We start from the raw sequence: 27,862 nt of genomic DNA on the forward strand, positions 1-27,862 counted from the left end.
GAGTCCACACTCAGATATTATGGAATTTAAGGCTGTGTGGAAAAGCCCTCTGTCCATGCTGCCATATATCCCACTTCAAAGCAGATAATGTGGAATTTTATTTAGCAGATAATGTGGAAATTTGGGATTTAGGGCTGTGTGGAAAGGCCCTCAGCCCATACTGTCATATATCCCACTTCAAAGCAGATAATGTGGAATTTTATTTGGCTTTGAACTGGGTTATCTGAATCCACACTCAGACAATCTGGGATTTAAGGCTGTGTGGAAAGGCCTTCAGTCCATGCTGCCATATATCCCACTTCACAGCAGATAATCTGGGATTTAAGGCTGTGTGGAAAGGCCCTCAGCCCATACTGCCATATATCCCACTTCAAAGCAGATAATGTGGGATTTTATTTAGCTGTGCCTCAGAGGAAGGCACCAGCAAAGCTGCCTCTGAGGCTTCCTCTCCTTCTCCTCCCTTCTTTTCCGAGCGGGCGGGGCCATCTCTGCCGAGGGCTCCCTTGCAACAAGCGCTCTGACGTCAGTGGACGTTTTAAAGGGAAGGAGTACGGCGGCGAGCTCCATTTCCCCCCTTCTGGATTCCCGGGCGGGGAGCAGCAGCGCCTTCTCCTTTAAGGTTGCCATGGCGACGGTTCGCCGAGTGAGCGCGAGGCCCATTGACGTCAGGCCGGGTGCCGATTGGCGGAGGGCGCTGCGTTTCCGGTGGGAGCGATTGCTGAGGCAGAGAAAGAAGGAGGCGGCGGCGATAGAGGAGGAGGAGGAGGCCTACGAATCGGGGCAAGAGCGGGGCCGAGGCAAGGCCCAGGCGCGGAGCTCGCGTAGTAAGTCGTCCCGCGCGCGGGGCTCCCTGAGGGGTAGGGGGGGAGGGAGGGACTGAGGTAGGTAGGTAGGTAGGCCGAGGCCTTCTCTCTCGCTCCTGAGGCGAGGCTGGGCTGAGGAGAGAGGCCGCGCGCGGGAGGCCTTGTTGTCAAGGGGGAGGAATGTGGCAGTTTGCAGGGAGAGCGCGAGAGCGAGGGGTGGTGACGCCATGTAGGCGGAGGAGAGGCAGGAAGGAGGGAGCGCTGCAAGGCGTATCGACGCGAAGGCACTCGGGCACCACTTTCACCTCCTTTCACGGCGCCCTGCTGATGTGCGAGTTCTCTCTTGACAAGGCCCGTTAGCCTCCCCTGCCAAAGAGTGCAAACTACAAATCCCAAGGACGCATCGCATTGGAGTTCTCGCATTTAAAGTGGTGTCAGACTGCTTGCACGTCTCGTGTGGGAAGATGTGCCTCTTTGGTGGGAAGGCCTTTGCTTCTGCCATGGGAGCAGAAACCTTAAAGCTGTAGCAGTGTTTCTAAACTGTAAGCTAATAATAATAATAATAATAATAATAATAATAATAATAATAAATCTCTCAACAAAAGATTCCCCCAGGCTCAGCCAGGCCATCAAATGCTAATGAAGGTGGTCAGTTGAAATATTCACACCTGGCTCCAGTAGAAAAGAGTCCTTTGTCCTACCCTGGTCTTTCCACAGATATATAAACCCATTTTCCTAACTCCAACAGACCTCACTACCTCTGAAGATGCTTGCCATAGATGCAGGCGAAACGTCAGGAAAAATGCCTCTAGAACAGTGGTTCTCAACCTTCTTAATGTCACGACCCCTTAATACAGTTCCTCATGTTTTGGTGACCCCCAAGCAAAAAATTATTGTTATTGCTACTTCATTAGTACTTCAGTACTTTGCTACTGTTATTATGTAAATATCTGATATGCAGGATGTATTTTCATCACTGGACCAAATTTGAATACTGGTGGGGTTGGGGGGGGGGATTAATTTTGTCATTTGGGAGTTGTAGTTGCTGGGATTTATAGTTCATCTACCATCAAAGAGCATTCTGAACTCCGCCAACGATGGAATTGAACCAAACTTGGCACACAGGCCTCCCATGACCAACAGAAAATACTGGAACGGTTTGATGGGCATTGAGCTTGAGTTTTGGAGTTGTAGTTCACCTACATCCAGAGAGCACTTTGGACTCAAACAATGATGGATCTGGACCAAACTTGGCATAAATATTCCATATGACCAAATATGAACACAGATGGAATTTGGGGGGAAATAGACCTTGGCATTTGGAAGTTGTAGTTACTGGGATTTATTGTTCATCCACAATCAAAGGCTGTTCTTCATGAACCCCACGAATGACAGAACTGGGGCAAACTTCCCACACAGAACCCCCATGACCAACAGAAAATACTCAAGGGCATGCAGTCCAACTCCCTTCACCAGGGCAAGAAAACGTAATCAAAGCCCTCCTGACAGAGAGCCATCCAGCCATAGATATAGATAGATATATGTGATTCTCACACACACAGATAAAGTATTATAGATTTGAAAGGGACTCGTAAAGATGGACAATTATATGTTGCATGTTCCAGAGTAGGCAAACCAGACAATATCTGCGCCAACACTGTCAAAGAAACATCAAGAAATACTGTTTACCCACAAGCATAAAGACATATTAGAAATCAGCACTTTCTAATTACTTTATTTTCCATATCACCAGACTGGGCAACATCAACGCGTGGCAGGGGACCGCTAGTAATAATAATAATAATAAACTTTATTTGTACCCTGCTACCATCTCCCCAAGGAACTTGGTGCGGCTTCCATGAGGCCAAGCCCAGAATACATCTATAAACAAAACATCAATAAAGCAATCAATACAATACAGATCATATATATCACATGAACAAAAATAGACAATAAACAATCAACAGTAACATATAAACAAATGGGATCTGCAGGTCCATTTGAGAAGCTAGGTCCTAGAAGGAGGGGGATACTTTTGATCTGGAAAAAAAACACCCTTCTATGCTGCCATATAATCCACATTATCAAATAATAATAATAACTTCATTTTTAGGTTGCTGTAAGTTTTTTCGGGCTATATGGCCATGTTATAGAGGCATTCTCTCCTGACGTTTCGCCTGCATCTATGGCAAGCATCCTCAGAGGTAGTGAGGTCTGTTGGAACTAGGAAAATTGGGTTTATATATCTGTGGAATGACCAGGGTGGGACAAAGAACTCTTGTCTACTGGAGCTAGGTGTGAATGTTTCAACTGACCACCTTGATTAGCATTTGATGACCTGGCAGTTGTTTGGTGTAGCTTGTTAGGGCTTGGGGCAATCTTTTGTTGAGAGGTGATTAGATGTCCTTGATTGTTTCCCCTCTGTTGTTTTGCTTTTGTAATATTAGAGTTTTTTTTAATACTGGTAGCCAGATTTTGTTTATTTGCATGGTTTCCTCCTTTCTGTTGTTAATTGTCTACATGCTTGTGGATTTCAATGGCTTCTCTGTGTAGTCTGACATGGTGGTTGTGAGAGTGGTCCAGCATTTCTGTGTTCTCCAATAATATGCTGTGTCCAGGTTGGTTCATCAGGTGCTCTGCTATGGCCGACTTCTCTGGTTGAAGTAGTCTGCCGTGCCTTTCATGTTCCTTGATTTGTGTTTTTTGGGCAATGCTTCGTTTGGTGGTCCCTATGTAGTCCACAGCTACATGGTATACGGTAGACTCCTGCAGAAGTGAGAGGATCCCTCTTGTCCTTGGCTGAGCGTAGCATTTGTTGTATTTTCTTTATTTTTATAACTTTATTTTTATACCCCGCCTCCATCTCCCCAAAGGGACTCGGGGCGGCTTACACATGGGACAGAACATCAAAACAAAACAAGCCATTAAAAACAAAAAGCACGATTAAAATAAAACATAGCAGAGCATAACAATCAAATAAAACACAATTAAATAAAACCTAAGGGTATAAAACAGCAGCATTAAAACTCACTCAAACAATACAAAACAAAAACCAATATGCCAGGTTCTGAAGTATTTAAGGAAAATACGTTGTTCATTCTTTAACACTCAATTATATACCTGCTACAATATTACAAACATTTTAATTTGTATACATTTATGATCATTTTGTTTAGTCTCAGTTGGAAATGACAGATCAAGTACTATGGAATAAAATCAAAGCAGATAATAATACTAATAATAATATTTTATTTGTAACCCGCCCCCTCTCTCCAAGAGGACTCAGGGTGGCTTCCAACATGATAACAAGCAAACATTCAATGCCTATATAAACAAAAGTAGAATTCCTATGCACACTGCACATATCTTATTTGTAGTGCAAAGAAACACTTAAAATACAATAATTAAAATGAAGAACAATTTTAACAAATATAAATTTATTAGTATTTCAGTGGGAAGTTTGGGCCTGCTTTTGGCTGATGAGATAGGATTATTGTTGTTGTGTGCTTTTGAGGCATTACAGACTTAAGTTGACTCTGAGCGAGGGTCGGTTAAATGACCTTGGAGGGCCGCATCCGGCCCCCGGGCCTTAGTTTGAAGACCCCTGCTCTAGAACATGGCTATATAGCCCGAAAAAACCCACAACAACCCAGTGATTCCAGCCATGAAAGCCTTCGACAATACATACAATACATTACACAGTGGATTAAAATAAACAAGTGGCATCAGAAAATTATAATTAAATAATCAACATTTAAACAATTAAAAACCAGCTGAGGTAGAATGTCAAATCTGTTCCCTTTTTGTTCCATTGTTTATTTATTTATATTCCACCTTTTTTAGCCAAAGGAGAATCAGGGCGGAGCAAAACATATATACGGCAAACATTCAATGACGGAAAATAAAATAAACTATAAATATATATAAACACAAACCAATTATCTCCATTTCAAAATCACTTGTTTAACACCATTAATCAGTGCTATGAACTTCATTCCTCCTTCTCATTGTATCCACATTATCTCAGCACAGTTCATAAAGCAACTGTTCTTTGGCAGCTGACATGACTCCGATGTTGTTAATAATAATAATAATAATAATAATAATAATAATAATAGTAATAATAATACTTTATTTATATTCCGCCCTATCTTCCCAAGGGGACTCAGGGCGGATTCCAACAACAAAAAGACAAACATTAAATACCTGAAACAATAAATACTAATACAATAAAAGACCTACCAGAACCCAAAATAGACCAACATATAATACATACATATTTATTTATTATTTATTACACACATTTGTACCCCGTCTTTCTCAACCCTGGAGGGGGACTCAGGGTGGCTTTACAACAGGCAAATATTAGATGGCAACACATAAATTATAAATAATTACAGTTAAAAACAGCAGTTAAATATCAATTATTAAATAAATAAATACAAACTATTTATATTCTGCTCTGTCTCCCAGAGGGGACTCAGGGCGCATTCCAACAAACAAAAAGGCAAACATTCAATGCCTTGACAAGACCATAAATTCAAATACCAATACAAATACAATAACAACCCAACCAAGTCCCAAAAATGAACCAACATATACAAATTAAAACTTACAACCTTAAATTAGATGGTAACATAGCCTATCAAGTAACTTAACATAAAAACTTTGACATAGAGAACAATTTACCATATATCACAGTAAACCCATATATACCAAAATAACCCCACGTATATGACCAAATTATAACATACAACCTAAAATTAAATTAATTTTAACTTAAATTATAACAGCATAAAAACATGAACCTCAGTTTACAGAAACCACCCAAGGTTCATTTCCAGTAATATTAAAATTAATTATATTGTCACCATCCATGTTGATTGAGGTCTGTTTGGTTGGTTGGTTGCATACTGCAAGTCGCTTCTCATGTGAAAGAATCAGCCATCTACAAAGACATTGCCCAGGGAATGCCTGGATGTGTTACTATCCTGCAGAGAGGCTTCATGTGGGATACTCGCAAGAACACCTCAGCAAGCGAGAGTCCAAAAGTAGCAGGTAAAAACCCAGATCCTCAATCAGTGGCTGATACCGGATGAGAAACTCCCTCCTCGGCATACAGAAGACTGGGTGACTTGGAAGGTGCTTAACAGACTGCTCTGGAACCACAAGATGCAGAGCCAACCTTAAGAAATGGGGCTCCAAAGTGAAGTTCACAACATGCAAGTGTGAAGAAGAGCAAACCACAGACCACATACTACAATGCAGCCTGAGCCCTGCCACAATCGCAATGGAGGACCTTCTTACTGCAACAGCAGAGACACTCCAAATGGCCAACTTCTGGTTAAAGGACGTTTAGCATAATGCCAAGTTTTTAAACTTTGTTGTTTTTAATACATTAGAACTGTATTCTCAATTTGTTTCTGGCACAATAAATAAATTCACATTATCTGCTTTAAATTGGATTATGTGAGTCTACACTGCCATATAATCCAGTTCAAAGCAGATAATCTGGATTTTATATGGCAATGTACAAGGGGCCCTAGATTTCAGGAGGCAGAATAGAAATTGGGAAGATCTGCTGGAAAGTCATGGGAGCAAAAAGATGGGAGGAGGAAGCCACACTGCATAATTGCAACCATTTGATACCGCTTTAGCTGCCATGGCTCAAAGCTATAGAAATTGGGATTTTTTTAAAATTTTGTGAGATATTTAACCCTTTGTGATAGAGAGCTCTGGTACCACAAAAAGCTCCAGATCAGATGATTTTATAACATTTATTTATCATGTCAGGAGCAAGCCAAACAGTTGTATTGCATTTTTTTAACATTGAGCTGTGGCAATTAAAGTAGTCAAAGTGCTGTAATCAGTAGGAGAGGGTTGAAGTGTAGTTGATATTGTTCAGAATTGTTTGAATAAAACTTGAGCTGTTCTTTTTGTTTTGCTTAAAAAAACACACATATACTATGTGGGGCACCAATAGATTCCAAGTTCTAGATAAGCAAAAACACTGGAGGAGACTTGTATTCTCTCTTATCTAGAGAAAGACTTCTTACTGTTAGTTAATGCTGTCTTAGAAATAGCCCATAATTGCTGAATTTCCCTGATCTGGAGAAATGGGCTGCAAATGAATTACGTTACTTTCCAATATGGAATAAGATTTTCAGAGTTCCTCTGTTATACTATAGTGACATAGGTTGATTAGAGTGAGTAATTCAGAGCTGTTATAGCTTTCAGATGTCTTTTCCTGATAAGGTTTTCTTTAGGTATGCTACATTATACCTCATCTTTCAAAAAAGTGTTACTAATCCATCAACGAATTACATAGACTTTTCCTAGATTGCATTGGCATTGTCCCTGTTCAGTTCTTAAATGAGGTTACAAATTATTGTATGGGGGATTCTTGGCATCCTGGTGTTCTCTGATGAAAAGGTAAGCCTTTCAGATCATATAGTAATCTTGAAAGATCTGCAAAGACTTGGGCCTAACTCCACTTGCTAGTTTCAACTGGAGTTAGATCCATTGAATCTGTGGCTTAATGATAAACAAGTACTTACGTTTCAATCAATGAAGAATTAATTTAGGCTTCAGAATTTGTTTGTTCTTCACTTTGGGAATATTGTTAGAAACCTAAAGTTTTTACTTATATTCCAGTTTCCAGTGTGCCGTCATTAAGACAAATAATCTGGAACTTCACATTAAAGACTTCTATTTACTGAACATTGGGGTTTTTTTTTTTTTTACAGATTTGAGAAATGTTTTTGAACAGTACTTTTAGAGTCATATTTAAGCACTAGTATCTGATGCTGTCTGTCAGCAGTCTGAATGCTTTTTTCCACAAACTAATTTACAGGCTGTCATGGAGCCATGGAATTACTCTTGGGCTGTTAATTAGAGCATTTATTACTGACCTTCGTTATGCAAGTTGTCAAAACAAAAGGGTAACTGCAGATCTCTAAAGCAGTGTGATATAAATGTCACATGTGCATGCCGTTTGAATGGAAACAGGTATACTATAACCTTTAGACTCTTTGTAAGAATTACAGATGACAAGAATGCAATTTGTTGGGGGGGGGGGGGGTAATGTAACCTTTAGACTTTTTACAGGGATTACAGATATCCAGAGTGCAATTTATTTGCAAAGTTCAAAATCATTCATCAGCTTTAATTCTCATAAAAACCTTAGCAACAGAAATCAGGCACAAGTTTGTTATCACAAGTATATTGCCATATGTGCAGTGTATCTAAATATGTCTCCTAAGAAAGTATGTATTAATAGGACAGTAACACTTGGGAGTTTCAGTTATTCACTTTCTTACTTCCTTCTTGAAAGGTGATACTGGGATCAACACCCTCTCCTGTAAATTCTGTGCATACCTGTAGTTGTTGCTGTTAGCTGCATCTCACGTAAGTGCTGAGCAATTGGAAAATACACTATGACTGCCATAAAACCTTATATTTATTAATAGTTTTCCAAACAAATTACTGAATGCATTTACTGATGGTTGCAGTTTTGTTTTAGAGAAAATTCTTTATGGAGATTGGCATTAGTTGCATTTTAGAAAACCCGTTAACTAAGTTATCTGATATGTACTGCTAGGAAATAGTTTGTGAGGTTCCAAATGCAACTTTCTTTTATTTCTGCTGTCACAGTTTTCTTTCAAGTACTGTTGGGCCATACTTCAGAGAAAAGAATTGAATTACTAGCTCACTTTGGAAGTGCATAGTATTTCTGTCGCTACTAATTACCTGCAGCTTAGTTAATATCTAATTGCTGAAAAATATAATAGTGTTAACAGAGCAGCATAACCTCTCCAGGTGTTTCAAACATGTTTTTCTTTCAGAAACCAATGATGGCCACTTCTGGCAACAGTGAGGAGGACCGTAGCCTCCGTGAATGTGAACAGTATGTCCAAAAACACAACATCCAGCAACTCCTGAAGGATTGCATCGTCCAGCTATGTACAGTGCGCCCTGAGAGACCCATGGTTTTCCTCCGGGAACATTTTGAAAAACTGGAGAAGGTAAAAATAACCTTGGAAAAATGTTAGACAGTAACATAACCATTTGCAGCCTCTATTAAAATAACTTAAAATGCATATTGTTTTTGGCCTAGAAGATGTTGACATTTTTAGCTTTTCAAAAAGTACGAAGCATGGCTTAATTTTATGGCAGTGTGATTGCTAGAACACAGCCATGCAATATTGTTTTCATACATGGAAATTGGCAGTATAACAAATGGGATAAGCTGTCATCATCTACCTTGAATATTTTTATCATGTCAATGATCTCTCTTTAGCATTCACATTATAAGAAACTATCTTAGATTACTTTGCATGCTACTTAGAGAGAGAGAAAAAAAACCTACATTTGTGTTTTAAGAAAACCGGGTCTCCAGGTATTATTACACGACAACTCCTGTCAAATGGGTAAATGTTTTTTCTAATTTTTCTTTTTTCTTATGCCTCTACTTTCCCTTATTTTAATTCATCTCTCTCCCCAATTTCATTCCTGGCAACTACTGACATCCTCAATTGTTCCAGCCCTCCCCTACCCCGGGGCAATATTGCCCACTTTGGAAAACACTGATTAATAGCATCACTTGTCATCACAAAAGGGCAAAATGTTTGGGACCTGGGAAGCTTGAGTGTGAGGAGACTGGGGAAAGAAGATAACTAGCGTGTTTGCCTCCAGCCATATCCATTTAAGGGATATGTTAAAAGGTATAGTGAGAACTCTCACTGGCATTTCAGAAACAGCCGTAACAAGTTTCAGAAACATACTGATTAAGAAAAATTGGCACACATGGTTTTGTTATGCTGCAACAAAAATACCTTAAATTACCAATAAATAGCCATTTTTAATTAATTCTTTTCTGTTGGAATATGGTAGCTTTGCTTACATTCAGTGTTGTGTGTGTAATCTGTAGGCATATTCCAGTACAATTAAAAAGACTCATGCTGTACAGTAAATGTTGTGGCTCTGCAGCAGGACCACCATTTTTCCCCTCTTGTTCCTCGCTGTGTAACTAACAACTTCTCCCATCACTGTGTCAACACTGCACAAGGAGAGAAGGTCAGCAGTATTCATACTGTGGCAGCTGATGACTTAAAGGCAAATGATAAGAGCAATTTTAATGATTCCTGCAGTCACTTCTAATTGTCTAATTAAAACATGTAGTCCACGTTGGAGGAATATGTAAATTGTTTGGGGTAAGAGGCAAGTATCTTATAGTTTGGGTGCTTGTCCTTTTGGGTCAGCCTTAAGGGTGTATATATGAACACATGACAGTTGTGGTAATAGGGGTCTTGTGAAATATCCAGCTTTGCATTTTTACTAGATTAAAAAGTTGAGCTGTATATTTTTTTCTACAGCATTTGGATTTTTATAAGTTTTAGATTTCTGGCATGAACCCAGATATGCCTTGTGCTAGTCAAGGGGATCTTACATTCAAGCAAGTGCCATCACTGAGTCCTGACAATTTACTTCTGGATTATAATTCTCTGTACTCCACTTCAACACCATTGTAGAGCATTTCTTAACCCTCAAAAGCAGTGCTTTTAAAACTGTGCTCCTCCAGGTGTTTTGGACTTTAGCTCCCAGAAATCCCAGCCAGCTTACCAACTGTTAGGAATTGTGGGAACTGAAATCCAAAACATCTGGAGGAGCACAGTTTGAGAAACAATGCTCAAGAGGGTTGAAAGCACTGAAGATGAGGAACAAAGACCTGCTGATAGTGTTGTACATTTTAGTCTAGAGTTGAAACTTTATGTTTGTGTTTAGTGGAAATACATAAAATTGTCTTTGCTCAGAATAACTAGCAGTATCTTTTGTTTTACTTCACTGCTAGTTTTTTTTTGTTTTGTTACTTTGTCAAAGAGGATATTCCACACTTCAGTGGTAGTTGCAGTGTTCAATATAACTCTCAACAATTTAAAATTGCATACAAAATAATATGTAAGGTTAATTAATTAATTTCTAAGTAGTTTAATTATTAATTTTGAATTTTTGGTTAATGCTTTGTAAATATCAAGTGAATAACTATGAATATGTAGATGCAATATTAATAAGTAGAAAAAAGATGCCACAGTTTGCTCTGAGTTGCATTACAGTTGTGTTTGTACACAGAAATAAAAAATCATGCTTATCTCATCTTCCATCATATATTGTGAAGAATTTATATCTAGCAACTGCTTTATGAGCCTCCTTGTTGGACTTTAGTTTTTAAAAATTGCACTATTCTACTGTTTACATTATCACCTTGTATTTCTAATAAAATTTGAAAATATGTACAAAAAAGCAAAAAAAACAACACCCCCCCCAAAAAAAAAACCCAACCACTCACTTTTTTCATCCCATTAGTAGTGAGTGAAACAAAGGTTTGTGAATTCGATGGGGTTACATTTAAGAGAGCCATGAGGGGAGGGGAGAAGGCGTTCTCCCTACTGTCCAATGCATTAGAACAGTGACAAGTTAACCCAGCACTCTGCCTCTTTCACACATTTTTTACGACATGGGAGCCGTCTTCTTGAGCTAAAGAGTTTGTGTGGCAGCCCTTTTTCCTGATGAGTAGATTTTTTGATATATTTGTGGATAAATTGGAATGCAGAGTAAAACAAGATACAAGGATTAGTAAATAGTTAATTAACAAATATTTAAATATTACTTTAATGGAAATAGGCTAATCATCAAGCTATTGTAGCAACAACTTGCTTATATTAATTTTTCCCCTAACTTGTAAATATATCAATGTGTAATAAAAGCCCAAGTAAAGTGAGGTGGAAACATACTTCATATCCTCATGTATAAATTGATTTTAAAAATCACCCAAAAATTGGGTCGACTTATAAACAGGTAAATACTGTCTTTACTACCCTGTCACTTTTAATCCTTTTGGAAGGCCAGTGCCACTGGCAGAAAGGGAAGTATTCCCTGCCCAAAGCAACCATGTAAAATTCATGGTGTTGCCAGAAATCGATAGGCATCTTGCACATATGGGCATTGCTGGGATTGTGAGTCAGGCACAGTAAGATTTCTAAGAGATTCTTCTACTGTATTATCTTTCAGCAGTTGAGGCAATACAATTTTTGAGTGAGAAAGGCCTGCACTTTAACATTGTTATTTAAAGCAGTGCATTTGTGTTCATACTGGACATTTAACTTTGTAGGATATGTATGTATTTTATTATATTTACAAGATGGAACTGTCCCTTGGCCTCCCCTCTCTTCACTCTGGCCCAGAACTCCACCTGTGTTCATATTTGGGCATATAGTGTATTCATGCCAAGTTAGGTCTAGATCAATGTTTCTCAACCTATGGGTCCCCAGATGTTTTGGCCTTCAACTCCCAGAAATCCTAACAAGTGGTAAATTGGCTGGGATTTCTGGGAGTTGTAGGCCAAAACACCTGGGGACCCACAGGTTGAGAACCACTGGTCTAGATCCTTCTTTGTTTGAGTGTATAGTGCTCTCTGGATGTAGGTAAACTACAACTCCAAAATGTCAATCCCCACCAAACCCTTCTGGTGTTTTCTGTTGGTCATGGGAGTCCTGTGTGCCAAGTTTGGCTCAATTCCATCGTTGGTGGCGTTCAGAATGCTCTTTGATTGTAGGTGAACTATAGATCCCAGCAACTACAACTCCCAAATGACAAAATCAATTTTTTGGGTGATGGTCAGTTCTTGGGTCTTGTGACCAAATTTGGCAGTAATTCATCCAGTGGTTTTTGACTTATGTTAATCCCACAAACGAACATTACATTTTTATTTATATAGATTTATTTGTATCCCCTTTTCTCATAAAAGAGTCTCAAAGCGGCAAAAATACTAAATACATTAAATAACGTAATACTTAAAACATGGAAAGACTAAAATACAATTACATAGGGAACTATTAGCACCAACGTTATGAGTATCCTTTTTCTCTCAAAATCTTTGTAATTTTGGAAAGTTTTGTGCATTGGAAGACTGATATCTTGAAAGAAGGTCACAAAATCACCTCAATATGTTTTTGAGTTTGTATTCTTCACAGTAACCAGGCTAGTATCTTGTGTTCCTTTCTTAGCAAACTTAACTATAATATCTCCTAGTTTTCTGCCTCTTATCTGGTTTGGCTGGAGAAGCCCTGAAGGCAGCCATGATATCTGATTTACTGTATGATGTAACTGGAAATATGGTCAGCAATAAATCCATCACCATATCACATAAATCTGCTGCTGCAAAATTCTCAGAGCTCTAATATGAAGTCTAGGCCTTTCCCCTTTGTTTTCAGGTTCAGTATTGCCCTAAAGATCTAATGTGGCTCTGCTGTCATTGTTAGGGGCTTGCCAAACAACTTTAAGTTCCATTACTTGAAATCTATTTCAGCAACATCAGCTACCTTGTTAACAAGTTTCACTTTGATTGTATTAATATTGTTATTGAATATTGGAGAGATGGCTTAAATACCCAATGGACACCAGGTCATGTCCAGTCTTGGGAACTAAGCAGGGTCAGCTCTGGTTACTATGAGATATTGCTAATGAGTAACAAGTGCTGTAGGCTATATTTCAGAAGAAAGAATTGGCAAAACTCACTCTGAATATTCTTTGCTAAGGAATCCCTTTGTAATGTATGGGGTCACCATAAGTTGACATCATACATACACACACTTATTTGTCTTCTGTTCTCCATAGCCAGTGATTTTACTCCAAAATATTCACTGAAGGAAGTTTCTATATGTCTCAGTAGATCTTGACTCATTCCAGTGGTAGGGGTACAAATTGAAGACCTGCCATAATTGAGTATTAAAAGAACATGTGATTTATCTGGTGTTTGGAGATTATGCAAAAGCAGCCATCTCTCCAAGTACTCTGTAGCATAACAAGTTTTCACATAAGTAGTCTAGAGATTAAATCTTGCTGTGTCCCTCACTAAAAATAGTTTTTATTCTCTTAGAATACATTTCATTCAGTGTAGATAAAAGATAACCCAAGCTGCATATTGGGTAGCTGTTGGAACTTAAACTTGAATGACCTGCTTTGGCATATTCTGTATATTTTGTCCCAAATCCTATTAGTTAATCCTAACTAGAGTGAAATCTTTGAAACATTTATTAAATAGCAAGTCAATGCTTACTTAAATCCCATTGATTAGTTAGGTTTCTTCTAGGTGGGACTAGCAATAGGATGTCTTTTAGGGTTGCTCTCTCAAAATTTCAAGTGTAGATGAGATAAATATGTGTTTGATAAGCGGATAAATCTGGCACACCTAGCTACCATTTCATATCAAATGCACATTCAGTAGCTCACCTGCAGCCAAGTGATGTGTTCAGAGTCCTTAGTCTGCACTGGCATGGGATACTCCCACAGCTTGGCCTAACATGATTTTGTCTGAACACAACTGCGAACATACAACTCCTTGTAAAATGTGAGCAATATACATCTCTGAGAAAAATATTGAATATAGAAATATAAAAATCCTTTTTTCATTAAAATGATATGCTAATGTTCACATTCTTTATGACAGGGCAAGTTCTTTTAGGGGAGTTAGAAATCTTTCATATATTGTGTCAGATAATTGAGACATCTAGCCCAGTGCTGTCAGTTCTGACTGCAGATGACCCTGATATTGGCTTCTGATGTCCTAGAACTTTGCGTAATTTCTAAAATCAGGTGGCATTCAAGGGGATATACTGGTACGTTATAGGCTGAAATTTCAATCCATGGTGCAACTTAATTGCAGCCCTTGAAATGAATATAACAGTCAGGTTGCTACTAGGCAAGTGCTTTGGATGGTAATATGTAATTACTTTCTTCAATTACAGGAAGAAACAAAACAGTTTTTAACTCAGCAGAAGTCTCGTACAGACTCGCGTGAAGATGAGATTTCTCCACCTCCACCCATGAACCCAGTGGTAAAGGGCCGCAGAAGGCGTGGCGCCATCAGTGCAGAGGTTTACACAGAAGAGGATGCAGCCTCTTATGTTAGAAAGGTGTGGCATCCAGTTGTTCATCTTATTGCTCATTATCCCTCTTCTTTCTGTATCTAGCTCAACTTACTAAGGAACAGCCACCCCCTTATCCAGACATATAGACTAATGAATACCTGTCTTGGTGTAGTTACTTGATTCTCTGATATATACCTGAATATTATTTATAATTTGTTGATGGAGAGATGGGATGATTTAATAAGTAAAACATGTCTTGGAGGAAGTATAACCGCTTACCTGGTTCTGTAATGTTTGCCTTATTAAATTCAACCATAATTTTCATAAATAGCAAATTTGGCACCCTGTCATAGAGAGTAATTCCTATTTTGGGGATTTATTTCCGAAATCCAGGCAAATGTGCACAATCACAAGTTTCTCAAATTTATAAGCGTTACTTTATTTCTTGAATGAATGAATGATTGTTTTGTGGAAGATGGAAATTCCTTCTAGAAGTTGCTTCATGAAGGAAATATATGCTAAGTGCAGCTGGAAAAGACTGTAAAAGAGTTTTTCAGTTTTGTTTTGTAAATCTTTGTAAAGAATTATCATTTTATATAATTTTGCAAATCACTGTAAAAGCATGCTTTTGTGCATTAAAAGAGTAAACAAAATAATTGTGGTGGGGAAGAAGTGCTAGCAGAATGTTGACATGTTGTTGGAAATGGGTTTGTTTCTGCCTTAGAGTATTTAATGGAAACTGCTTGGGTATTTTCTGTCGTACAGGTTATTCCAAAAGATTATAAAACGATGGCTGCTTTAGCAAAAGCCATAGAGAAGAATGTGCTCTTCGCTCACCTTGATGACAACGAAAGAAGGTAGGAAGTTTGTTAATTTACACCTGAAACTTGTGATTTTGTATTTCCACAGAATTGACCAACAAATAATTTATGTATACCGTATGTATTTTATAAATGTTACTAACAGTCTACTGTTTTCACACTGGTTTCCTGCTCTGTCCGGTTTAGTTGCACAGAGTTGATTTTTGCAACTAGTTGCAAAATAACACAGAGAAGACTTTTAGTTATTTGTATTGCCACTACAATAGTGGTAATAATGATTATTTTAATAGGAATAAGAATACATTTTATTTGTTTACCATATATCCTAATTGCACAAGGTTGGGTAGAACAAAGTCAAAATATATCTACAAAATTATAAAATCTTATAATACATATAATGTAATACTACAGATAAACATAAAAGAGGAAATCACATTTGTTTATGCTGTGCATAATGAGTATTTTAAATATACCAAACACAATCATTTTAATGCCAAGCCAAATCATGGTAGAGTGAAATATGATAGAGATGAGACCACTAGGGTAGAAATAGCTTGCACCATTGATATCAGTATTTTTAACTCATGTGAAAATAAGACGTGGGCAATCAATATATAATGAAGTTTGATTTGTTCAACCAAATCATTGCATATTTTATTGTAGCTTCATTCTAGAACATACCGAGCTGTCCTAGTTAAGCTTTTGTGATTCATCCTGACTGAAAACGGAGGTGCAGCACATCTGGACTGCTTAGTAATTGCAAAATCATTTTTTTACAGTGATATATTTGATGCTATGTTCCCAGTGACCTATATTGCTGGTGAGACTGTGATACAGCAAGGCAAGTGATATCAGTTTTTAAACCCTTTGTTTGGTAGTTAAATATTCTCCAGGTTAATGCAATGCACAAGGAAATAGTAAGATCTGCAAAAAATTGAAATAGTATTATGTGCTGGACCTAATGTGCTGCTTAGATGAACTTTTCTAATGTTTGCTTGTGTTACTACAAAAGTTGGGTGACTGTACCTTTCCAGATTGTTACAATGTACAACCTCCAATAGCCCTATCTAGCAAATCCAATAATGGGGGGGGGGGGGGGGGGTTTATGGTATTTATAGTACCAATAACATCTGCAAGACTGAAGTCGCCCACCAGAGCAATAGTTAATACTCAACCTATCCTCTTACATTTTTTCCCTAGGTGATGAAGGAGACAACTTCTATGTTATCGATCAAGGAGAAATGGATGTAGGTATTTCTAATATTAATCTATTGCCTGTGGTGAATGCTTTCATAATATATGAACATAAAACAGGAAATTATATGTGTGTATACTGTGAATACTGCATGTTTATAATATACCAAACAATAATATTAATGCCAATCCATGTTAGTCATAGCACTTTTTATGTTCCTGAAGTATTTAAATGACTTCCACTTTATAAAAAGTAATAATATTGCATTTTCAGTTTTCCTGAAAATGTATGTTTTTTTAGAGGGGGGGAGGGGGGAGACCAGAAAATAAAATATGCAATATCCCTATGGTGCCTCAAAGGTTCTCAAAACAAAACAAAGAAAATCTGTATATTACCAAATGTATATTAATTGTATTAATTATACCATAATGAATTTATTCTAGCTAAATGCTACAACAATTATAAAGTTACATTGTATTTTATACTATTTTATTTATTTTAAACTCAGAATCAGTACTTTTCTTCCAACTTCTCTCAAAATTACTGTCGACTCAGTAGCATTCCACAGTACTAATATTAATGTAGAGCATTTTTCGGGAGACAATTAAGATAGTATCCAGATTGTTGTATCAACCAGTTTGGGAATATTCTATCCTGAATTTTCTGGAATGGGAATGCACAAGTCAGGCGCATTATACTACATTTGTAGAAACGTCGGACCTTCAATTACATGTGATGCTTCCTTAGGTTTATGTCAACAATGAATGGGCCACTAGTGTTGGCGAAGGAGGCAGCTTTGGGGAGCTTGCACTGATCTATGGAACGCCTCGAGCAGCAACTGTCAAAGCAAAAACTAATGTGAAGCTGTGGGGCATTGATAGAGATAGCTACAGAAGAATTCTTATGGTGAGTTTTTGTAATGCTTTAAAAAACAAGTATTCTGAGGGGGGGTTGTGCCTTTTGCTTGGAATTACCTTTTCATAATGTGTTGCTGTATTTGTGTGATACAGCAATTCACCTTAAGTGTTGAAGGAAGATGTAAGAGATATGATGGGTATAACGCAGCAAGTCGAAATATTTAAATCCCACTAATTCCAAGCAACTGAAATATTGTTTGAAGTGTTTAAATTTGGCTGGGTTGTTCCTGAAGTTAGTAAAACTGGCTTATTACCAGTGCTGATCTGTTCCTGAATGTACTGTTTGAAGGTACTATTGGAAGTTGGTTTCCATGAGTGAATTTGTGGTCACTACTGATCTTTACTGGCAGCTTTGCAGCTTTCTGTGGTGCATGATGGTGATAGGCCGTTCTCCAGCACCACAGAGTCCTCTGCAGCCATGCTGAAGCAAGTAAGGTCAGATAGGAAATGGTTTTGATTTTGTCAGGAATCGGTGTCACTTTGAGACTGTAAGACAGGTCTGACAACCTGCTACCTAATGGTCACTTGTTGTCTATCCCTGAGCATAGAGGTTTGGAACAAAAATTAGAATGTCAGATCTTCAAGTGCGTAAATCTAAATAAGCCTAAAGTTGCTCCCTTTAACAGTGCTTAATTTATACAAGGGAACGACTGTCTTCCAGAATCAGGGAACCATATTTTTACCCCCAGCCATAGCCAGGGAGTGCTGCCGAAACAAACAGCGTGCATATGTGGGCTGCAGGATGTTTGTTATTGATTTACTTAGGTCTTTAGGCTTGTATTCCTAAATAGCACTAAGGGGTTTCTTATAAGAGATGGAAAAGTGAGACACAGATCTTTATCATTTACTACATGTGAATGTGTAGCATGCACAATCTGAGCTAATATTCATGAAATTGCTTTTTCGTTGTGAAAAGATCTTCATGTGATATAAAATCAGAAACGTGTGGAAAGGCCATATAAACCGAAGCTCAAACAGTAACTTTTGGAATAAGCAAATAACTGACCATTTGGAAACAAAGTACATAGGCACACAAGTAAAAGTAAGAGGCAACTTAAAAATGAAAAAAAAAAAAACCCACAAAATTTCAGGTCATCAAAAGGCAGAAGGAATAGATCAATTTTTTTACAACCACACTCAGAAGTGAAGATAGAATCGATGTAATCTTCCTACAGTCTTTAAAATACATTATAAAGTAGTTAGAACAGTGATTTTCAGACTTGTCTGTGCTTAATTTTCAGGGTAGTACATTGAGAAAGAGAAAGATGTATGAAGAATTCCTCAGCAAAGTGTCAATACTTGGTAAGTGAAGAATCTACAGTTGTGTCAGCATTAGATGTCACGTGTGAATGACACAGTGTGAGTAAATATTGGTAAGAGTCTGTTGAGTAGCTATATTGACAGAAAAATAGCTGGGCAGGCATTTTCTCAAAGGCTACATACATCTCATAAGCTAACAATGGTTTCTCAAGTACAGATGTAGACCTCTCATTTTTTAAATCATGTATGGGGACCTAATTGATTGTTGCAAAGTGGTTGAGCTCAAGCCTTTGGTACCCTTTCTGGAATTATGCAATGGGGGATCCAATGTAACTCTGATGGGCTATAGTTATTCTGAACTAAAATTAGATAGGATTCTAACCACTCCGTTCATATTGTCAATTTGATGGTTCTCTTCTAGATGTTATTAGTGCTGCAAAGTGGCCATTCTATACTAGGGGCAGGTCAAAAATCCTATTATAACTGAGGTCTGAAATTGGGATGGGCAACTGTGGCTGGCTAGTTACTTTATTAGCCTTGGAGAGCCATTCTCACCATACCTGTTCCAGCAATGAATACATATGTACACTCACTATCTATTTGTCAGTCTATCTCTCCCCCCCATCCTTCCCAAATACATTCTAGGATACTGCTTCTTGAACTTAACGTTGGGATCCCAAAAAGTTTCTGAACATCACCTAGTGGCTGTTGAGACATTTGCACGAATCCGTTGTGCAGGGTTTCTGCAGAAGTTGCTTCAGGCATAGTTCATAACAACTAAAACCAGGTTGTTTAGCAAGTCTTGCAAATGCTAACTTGACATCAGCAAATGTTTGAATATTATACCTTGTTTATATACCTGTAAGTTATGTAAAAATTTCTCAGACCAAAATGAGTCGCAAGTGGAAAAGTTTAAGGAGCCCTTCTTCTTATGCTTTTTTTCACCTCATGGCCCTAAGTATATAAAGGACAGAATGAGGGGAAATGGAGAGAGAGAAACCTGTGCGTGAAAGAGAGAGAGAAGGGAAAGCAAAGAGACATATGTGCATGAGAGAAAGGAAAGCAAACCCAATATATAGTTATGGTGACCCTATTTGGGATTCCGACTCATACTTTAAGAAGCTGAGCTCTAGGGAACATTCTCATCATGTTTCAAGGCCTTCCTGCACCCTTAGAGGGATTTTCACACAAAACCTTTAAAAAACTTTGCAAAGTCTTGTTTGGAATCCTGGATTCCATGTGCCAATGTACTGTAAATTAGTGATTCTGAAGGTGTGTCGTACAGAGAACTAGTAATTATTTTCCCCAGTGTGGTAGGAAAAACAATTTCACGCATGTGTGCACATTTGGCAGTTTCTTTCCTAGAAGCTTGCTAGGGACAAGCAGCCAATGGCATAAGGGTCAACATCAGCACAGGAACCATTGTGGAGATTTCCATATATCCTAACTATTACCACCTGATCATGTATATTTCCATTTATTTCACCTCTGCTGCTGAAAGGGTTTCCACTTATCCCCACCTCTATCACCAATGTCCCAACAATTTGGCACCAAGTGTTGGGACCTTCCAGGTACCGTTGTGGTTCCTTTGCAAGACTTGGCTCTTCAACAGACAGCACCACTCTTCATTCAATATAGCCTCCACAGACAAATGAAACTGAGCAGAATTCTCTGAGAACTCTACAAAAGGAATATTGGAAAGTATAATGAAAAATATCGATTTAGTAAACAAAAGTTCAACATAACATCACAATTTAGTTATTTAATGCATTTAAATTCTAGCTTATATTAGGTCTGACTCACTGTTAAATAACCTGAGTATTAAAAACCCTGACTGATCTCTAACACCCCAAATTTCTAAACATTACTCTGACAGACTCCTAACTTTCTCAGTGCAAATTCTCACTCCCACCAATTATCAAACACCTTCCTTTCAGATATTTAGCCAGTAGACATATCCGACATTCCATATTGTCCTCACTTCCCAAAAGATTCTTCCCTTATATTACTAACAACTTTACCATAATTTATATAATAAAAGCTGCAACATTCCCAACCATCCCCAGGATCCTAACATCACAACCACAGCTTTGACTAAATAACCCTTGACTGGACTTTGTCTGCTATCTTATTAAAGACAGTGGTTTCAACAGTGTGGGAGTTTACAATATGCTTGGTTGCTTTGTGAATGCTGGAATTGATGGGAGTGTGCCCCCATTTGAGGTAAGAAAGAAGATTTGAATTCTAAATCTTCCTAAAACAACAAAATACTCTTATTTTTAAAATGTAGAATCTCTTGACAAATGGGAACGTCTCACAGTAGCTGATGCTTTAGAGCCAGTCCAATTTGAAGATGGACAAAAGATTGTGGTGCAGGGAGAGCCAGGAGACGAGTTCTTCATCATACTAGAAGTGAGTATTAGTAATAATGATGTACCATGTGTCATATACCTGAACAGCTAGACATATAGTCATTATTTGCTTTGCTATATTCATTTCATACATACATGTATCTCTTGTTTAAACAATTGATATGTATGTATGTATGTATTTATTTACTTACAGTGTATACCACTTTTCTCACCCCTGGGGGGACTCAAAGCGGTTTACAAAAAATAATGGCAAAATTCAATGCCTTATATACATAAACCAAATCATAAGTCAAACAGCATATGACTAAGCATAAAATACAATAGGACAAATTCACCATAAGATAATAGGACATTTAAACATAAAATATACAAATTTTAAAAAAATAATTTAAAAAATAAAATTAAAAACACAATATGGTTCAGATATGTGGATGACACCTTCACCATTTGGAGCCATGGAGAAGAAGAACTCAACAGGTTCCTGGACCATCTTAACAGCATCCACCCAAACATCCAGTTCACCATGGAAAAAGAAAATGAAGGAAGACTGCCTTTTCTAGATGTCCTAGTCATCCGCAAACCAGATCAACAATTGAGTCACACCGTCTACAGAAAACCCACACACACAGATAGATATCTACATAAAAACTCCAACCATCACCCAAGTCAAAAAAGAAGCACAATTAAAGCCTTGGCAGACCGTGCAAAAAGAATGTGCGAACCCCACCTCCTCCAAGATGAACTGAACCACCTCAACTGGGCTCTCCAGGCCAATGGATACTCCACCTCAGACATCAGAAGAGCTGCAAGACCAAGAACAAACCACGAGAGTAAAGATGAAGATCCACCCAGAGGAAAAGTGTTCCTGCCATACATCAAGGGAACCACTGACCGCATAGGGAAGCTGATGAGGAAACACAACATACAAACAATCTACAAACCCACCAAGAAAATCCAACAAATGCTATGTTCAGCAAAGGACAAGAGGGATCCTCTCACCTCTGCAGGAGTCTACCGTATACCATGCAGCTGTGGACAAGTCTACATATAGGGACCACCAAACGCAGCATTGCCCAAACATGAATCAAGGAACATGAAAGGCACTGCAGACTACTTTAACCAGAGAAGTCAGCCATAGCAGAGCACCTGATGAACCAGCCTGGACACAGCATATTATTTGAGAACACAGAAATGCTGGACCACACCAACAACCACCATGTCAGACTACACAGAGAAGCCATTGAAATCCACAAGCATGTGGACAATTTCAACAGAAAGGAAGAGACCATGAAAATGAACAAAATCTGGCTACCAGTATTAAAAAACTCTAAAATTACAACAGCAAAACAACAGAGAGGAAACAACCAGGCACAGATTAACACCACCCAGCAAGAGATTTTCCCAGACTCAGGCAGGCCTTCAAATGCTAATGAAGGTGATCAGCTGAAACATTCACACCTAACTGCAGCAGGGAAGAGCTCCTGCCCCACCCCAGCCATTCCACAGATATATAAACCCATTGTCCTAATTCCAACAGACCACACTACCTCTGAGGATGCTTGCCATAGATGCAGGCGAAACGTCAGGAGAAATGCCTCTAGAACATGGCTCTATAGCCCGAAAAAACCCACAAGAACCTAAATTAAAAACACATAATAAAAACATATATATTTACTTACCTTCTTTTCTGAGTAATCTTTCTGGGGGCTACTGAAACACTATGTAATGGGGATGCTTCTGATTCCTAGTTACGAAGCTTTTACATGTGAAAGAAAAACAAACTTAATCCCTAATGCTCTGGTTCACTTAAAGGGCACAGCTGCTGTGTTACAGCGCAGGTCGGAGCATGAAGAATTTGTTGAAGTGGGCAGGCTTGCACCATCTGACTACTTTGGTAAGTTTACTTTATCCTCTTTAATGTTGTTAAAGTTTCCCTTGAAATAATTACCATTTTTAATAGTTTCAAACATCTGAAGAGTGTTCTTTAAATCTTTTAAACCTTTGGCCAATATCAGTGACGAGGTCCTTTTGAAAAAATAATGCGGCAATCTCCCTTTTTCCCCCTCCCCATCCCAGTCTTGAATGCTTACAGAAACATATAAGGCCTCCTATAATGTCCTTCATAGAGCAGTGCAGGAGTCAGGTAACACATTGTACTATCAAAAAACATTGACATCATTTAACCCATAAAATATAGACTATTGACATAATCTCATTTAGTACTGGACTTTTAAAATGTGTACAAGGTTTCCTAAAAATGTATACATAGCTTAACAGCTAATAGTACACATGGTGATTATTTGAAGGCTAGTATGCTATAATAATAATTTAATAAAATTATTCTATCTTAACTTACATTTTTTGTAAGGTATCCAAATGGTTGTCCCTTTGCAACCATGTACTCCGTGCAATATTGAAGCACAGAGTTACAAGACTCAGTTAAGGTTTCTCTTGCAATGTTATGACATTCTCTAATATTGAAATCATTAATAAAATAAAATAAGACAGAAGCCAGTAGCACTATAGCAAAATTTGTCATTTAGGTTGAGAAGTTGCCTAAAACACTGAAGTGATGTTACACATCACAAGCAGTGAGTCTTATTAATAGAACTAGAATCAGTTTAGGAATGCATGTAAATTACCTTTGACCAGTCTTTGGGACTGTTGTCCTATTGAGACAGTGTTTTGGACCGAAATGTAAGGCAACTCAGTGTGAGAGATTATAATAGGCGTGTTTGCTGTGTGAATGCTGAAGTTGATAGGAGTAGTGTGTTCCTATTTTGAGCTTTTTATATTATGGTTTTAGAGTCTACCGTTAAATTTGACTTATGAGTCAAATGTTGAAATGGCATTCACTGAGGCAGTCATATGTACCTATCCATTGTGAAAGGCTGCTAAAATACCTAAAATACCTTGTGCTTCAGGCCGAGTGTTTTACATAGCCATTAGAATGTATTAAAAGCTAATAAAATTAAGCTAAGAGTTTTAAATGTGTGTGTGTGTGTGTGTGTGTATAGAGAGAGAGAGAGAGATCTATCTCAGATTTCAAACTTAGCAGTTGTAAAGGGGAAATCACATAAAATAAAAGAAAACCTATGTTTTTTTTCTGTGATCCTTTATAGACTGTATATTGGGTAATTTCATAAAGGAAAAAATCATTTTAAAATGTAAATCAGCAATAATAGCAGCTATTTAACAGATCAAAAGGTTCTTGAGCTAGAAGTGGTGCAAATGAACTTCAGCAATTACCAAAGCAGATTTGAGCTGTAAAAGTTCCAAAAGACTTTATTGAAAGAACTACATTTCTATATTGGGAAATTAGCTTAGGTCTTTGTAGGTCTTTGCAAACATATTGCATCTCCCCATGTTGACAGGAGAAGGACAAAAATGGGGGACTCAGGGGCTTGCCATATGGTCTGGAAACTGAATAAAAAGAGGTGTCTCCCTGGGAAGTATCAGAGTGAAAGAGAGGGAGGCCAACAAAGAGAGCAATGGGAAAAGGACTTTTCTTTGGCAGCTAACTCATCTGCCTAACTATTTACTTGATGAGGACTGTAAATTTGTGCAGGATGTGGTTGAGTTACAACACTTCACACCTTTTCATAATTAACCTTGTGGTATCCTCAAAAGTTGCCAGAATAGTCATCATCAGAGTGGAGAATTAAAGTAAGCACTACTATGGGCTTGCATGGCTCAGGATTGTAAGAGAGCAGCTTCTCCCCTTTATCCCTCGATCCCCACTCTAGGGCTTTGAGGGATACTTCCCAAAAGATGTGTCATTGGTCTTGCAGAAGCAAACCTCCCCCAATTTTCTGCCCATACCACTCCCCCAGAGTGTCCCCTTTATTTCTTTTCTCCTGTTGAAGCATTAACAACGAGAGATCATTTCATCACATTCCAGACCTTCATTTGTACTGGTGGAGGATGAGAGAGTTTTAGAAGTATGTTAAAGTCTCTGAGATTGTGTCTTGCATCCTATTTTTTAAACTGAATTTGTTGATATGTTTTAGACCACTGTTCCTAACGTTTTGTGCACTTTGAATGCAATCTTCTGTCTTGTTCCTCTAGGTGAAATAGCTCTGTTGATGAACCGTCCCCGTGCGGCCACCGTTGTTGCTCGTGGCCCTTTGAAATGTGTGAAGCTCGACCGGCCCCGCTTTGAACGTGTTTTGGGCCCGTGCTCGGATATCCTCAAGAGGAACATCCAGCAGTACAACAGCTTCGTCTCTCTGTCTGTCTGAAGCCTCCCTCCTTCTCAGATACACGCTTCACAAATGCAGACTGCTTCATTACTCTTGTGCAAAGCCACACGGCCACTGGCTATTGCTGCTTCCTGTCTGTCTGAGGGAGGAAATCAGAGAAACCAGTTGCTTTTCTTGGCACCCTTTTAAAATTTTAGAGCATTATTTTGGTGCTCCCAATCCCATTTAAAATAAATAGAAAATTGTACGGAGACATTTGCTGTTACTGCTTTTCTCTGTGCAATGTACACTGTCCAAACCGGCCAGTGACTGCCATTCCTTTTGCTGGGAAAGTCTCCCAGCACCAAGGTTATTGCCATAGAGTCAAGGATGTAACAGTGGAAAATTATTAGGAGGCACACGTTTCTCAGCTTGTGAGACCTGTGTGTCCTTTAAGTTGTGATCACTTTCTACTGTACTACTCTTAGACAGAGAAACTTACCTTTTTAGCTCAATTTCTTGGCATAAATATTTCTGGATCTGGGTTATTTTTGGCTTGAGTTATTGAGATCAGCTCCTTGCAAAGTCACAGTTTGAAATTTCGTAATTGGTGTACCTGTATCCATTTCAGTTGGTTCAAGCTGGCTTGGTTATTTGTCGAGTTTTTTGTGTACAGGCTTTTGTTCTGGCAGCTGTTGCCTGTGTTGCTGATTTCTGGCGCAGCAAACCTTTTTTTGCCTGTTCTCTGTTGTGAATATTCATACTTGCCCCCTCCCAGTTCTCTTTCTGTGCAGATACCCAAAAGCCCAACCACTGGGTTAAATCCATGAATATTGCTGTTGGTGTTCATACTGGTATAAGAATTGCCCTGCTCCTTAGCTAGTGCCAAATAGAAACATCTCACACGCTGTATGTGGAACAGGAAACTGAAGGGTACATTCTCTGTGTCCAGTGTGCTGCCTTTCCTTTCCAAGCGTTGCTTTCCCTGTTAATTTTGGAGCCAGAGAATTCTATTTCCATAGCTGACATTCAAAGGAGGATAGAATATACAATCCTGTATATTTAGGAAGGTAACATGACTCTCGCTCATGTGAAAGACAGGAAGGAGAAAATTGGTGTGCTGCTTCCTGCCAATCCTTTCTTTCCAATAACCTCTTTTATCCAAGCAGAAGTTCTTCTTACTTCTTAGCCTTCAAAAACAAACACCTTAATCTGACAAAACACACCAAACACTGTTTCTGTCCAGATTTTTGTATTAGTCTGGCAGAATAATTATTTTTTGAAAGTTTAACCCTGTTGACAAGTCTGAAATGTGTTTCAGTATTTTCCAAGTTCTGTGTGTCCCCAAACTTGTCCATTACTGTTACGGAGTTTCTCAGTTTGATGAAGTAGGCAAATCTGTTTCATTATAACTTACACATTATCTAAAATTAGTATAGGGAGTGACAGCAGGTATTTTGCATTAGTCATGCAGTTATTTCTTCTGAATCCCACCTAGCCTCTTTTTCTTCCTCCTCTCCCTGGCAACAATTGGACCTAGTCTATACCTTTCTGGCCTGTTCACCACTGGAAGAATGTTTGCTTATCATATTTAGAGTCAGAGAAAGAGCAGCCTTAGTATAAAAAAGGAAACTGTGGGGAGCTATCAGTATGACCACATTTCTGCATATGGATTAAATGTAAAATATATATTGTTCATTCTCAAGAACTTGGTGAGGTTAGAATATCTGCCTGTACTCTTCAGGAGTCCATCAATGCCATTGCTTTCTTTAAAACTTTGTTCAGTTTTAATCTATCCAGGGATTCCCCCCCCCCCCCCATATCTTTGTTACTTTTGAAGCTTGATTTGATCCTTGTTGAAGCACCAAAAAGATTTTAAATCTTATGTAAGCTAGTTAGAGCGCCACAAAAATGCACATTTTTTTTATATAAGGCTTTCTAATCAAGTTTCACTACTGCGTCTTTTTAGCTTGCTGTTTACTCCCTTTTGTAGTTTTACCAACAAGATTTTAAGATGAACCAGCTATGTCTGAGTTAAATATTAATCACAGTTAAAGCTTTACCTTTGTGTGCAATTTAAACATGTTTGAATCCACAGTTGGTATAGTTTGCCTTAGCTAACATTCAAGGCTTTGGGAGTTATCTTTTTTTTTTCTTTGCTAGGTCACCTTAGCAAATTAAAAAAAAATCCACTGCCCTTGAGTGCTATAGTAAACCAGAGGACCATTTTTGTATTGTTACTGGACTATTAGTCTGACTTACTGTGTATGCTAATATATTCCTTTTGTTATAGATTGTCCTAATGGCAGGTAAAGCAATAAAATGATTTAAATTCTTAAATGTGATCAGTGTCTTATTTCATACTGCCGTGTTCTACAATAAGTTGCG

General features: G+C 38.2%; 1 protein-coding gene across 2 annotated transcripts; it reads left to right on the forward strand.

Moving 5' to 3' along the window:
- Window positions 1–677: 677 nt before the first annotated feature.
- Window positions 678–27,814, forward strand: PRKAR1A (protein kinase cAMP-dependent type I regulatory subunit alpha). 2 transcript variants are annotated; one of them, XM_060763039.2, is made up of 12 exons: window positions 678–824; window positions 8,137–8,210; window positions 8,648–8,827; window positions 14,606–14,773; window positions 15,494–15,585; window positions 16,329–16,390; window positions 16,750–16,796; window positions 17,492–17,650; window positions 18,903–18,963; window positions 21,212–21,333; window positions 23,106–23,187; window positions 25,362–27,814. In XM_060763039.2, exons 3-12 carry the CDS (start codon window positions 8,654–8,656, stop codon window positions 25,532–25,534), a joined length of 1,140 nt encoding a protein of 379 aa, XP_060619022.2. In that variant the 5' UTR covers window positions 678–824; window positions 8,137–8,210; window positions 8,648–8,653; the 3' UTR covers window positions 25,535–27,814. The 2 variants fall into 2 exon arrangements, with proteins under 2 accessions (XP_060619022.2, XP_060619023.2); XM_060763040.2 differs by lacking the exon at window positions 8,137–8,210.
- Window positions 27,815–27,862: the final 48 nt, after the last annotated feature.

The sequence above is a fragment of the Anolis sagrei genome, chromosome 2 (genome assembly GCF_037176765.1).
Source record: "Anolis sagrei isolate rAnoSag1 chromosome 2, rAnoSag1.mat, whole genome shotgun sequence".
NCBI lineage: Eukaryota > Metazoa > Chordata > Lepidosauria > Squamata > Dactyloidae > Anolis > Anolis sagrei.

Bases quoted from the DNA above. Each gene is read 5' to 3' on its own strand.
- PRKAR1A (XM_060763039.2), top strand. From the start codon at position 8,654: ATGATGGCCACTTCTGGCAACAGTGAGGAGGACCGTAGCCTCCGTGAA. The intron at 16,797-17,491 runs GTAGGTATTTCT...ATGCTTCCTTAG, and splicing joins TCGATCAAGGAGAAATGGAT to GTTTATGTCAACAATGAATG. The intron at 21,334-23,105 runs GTGAGTATTAGT...GTTCACTTAAAG, and splicing joins AGTTCTTCATCATACTAGAA to GGCACAGCTGCTGTGTTACA.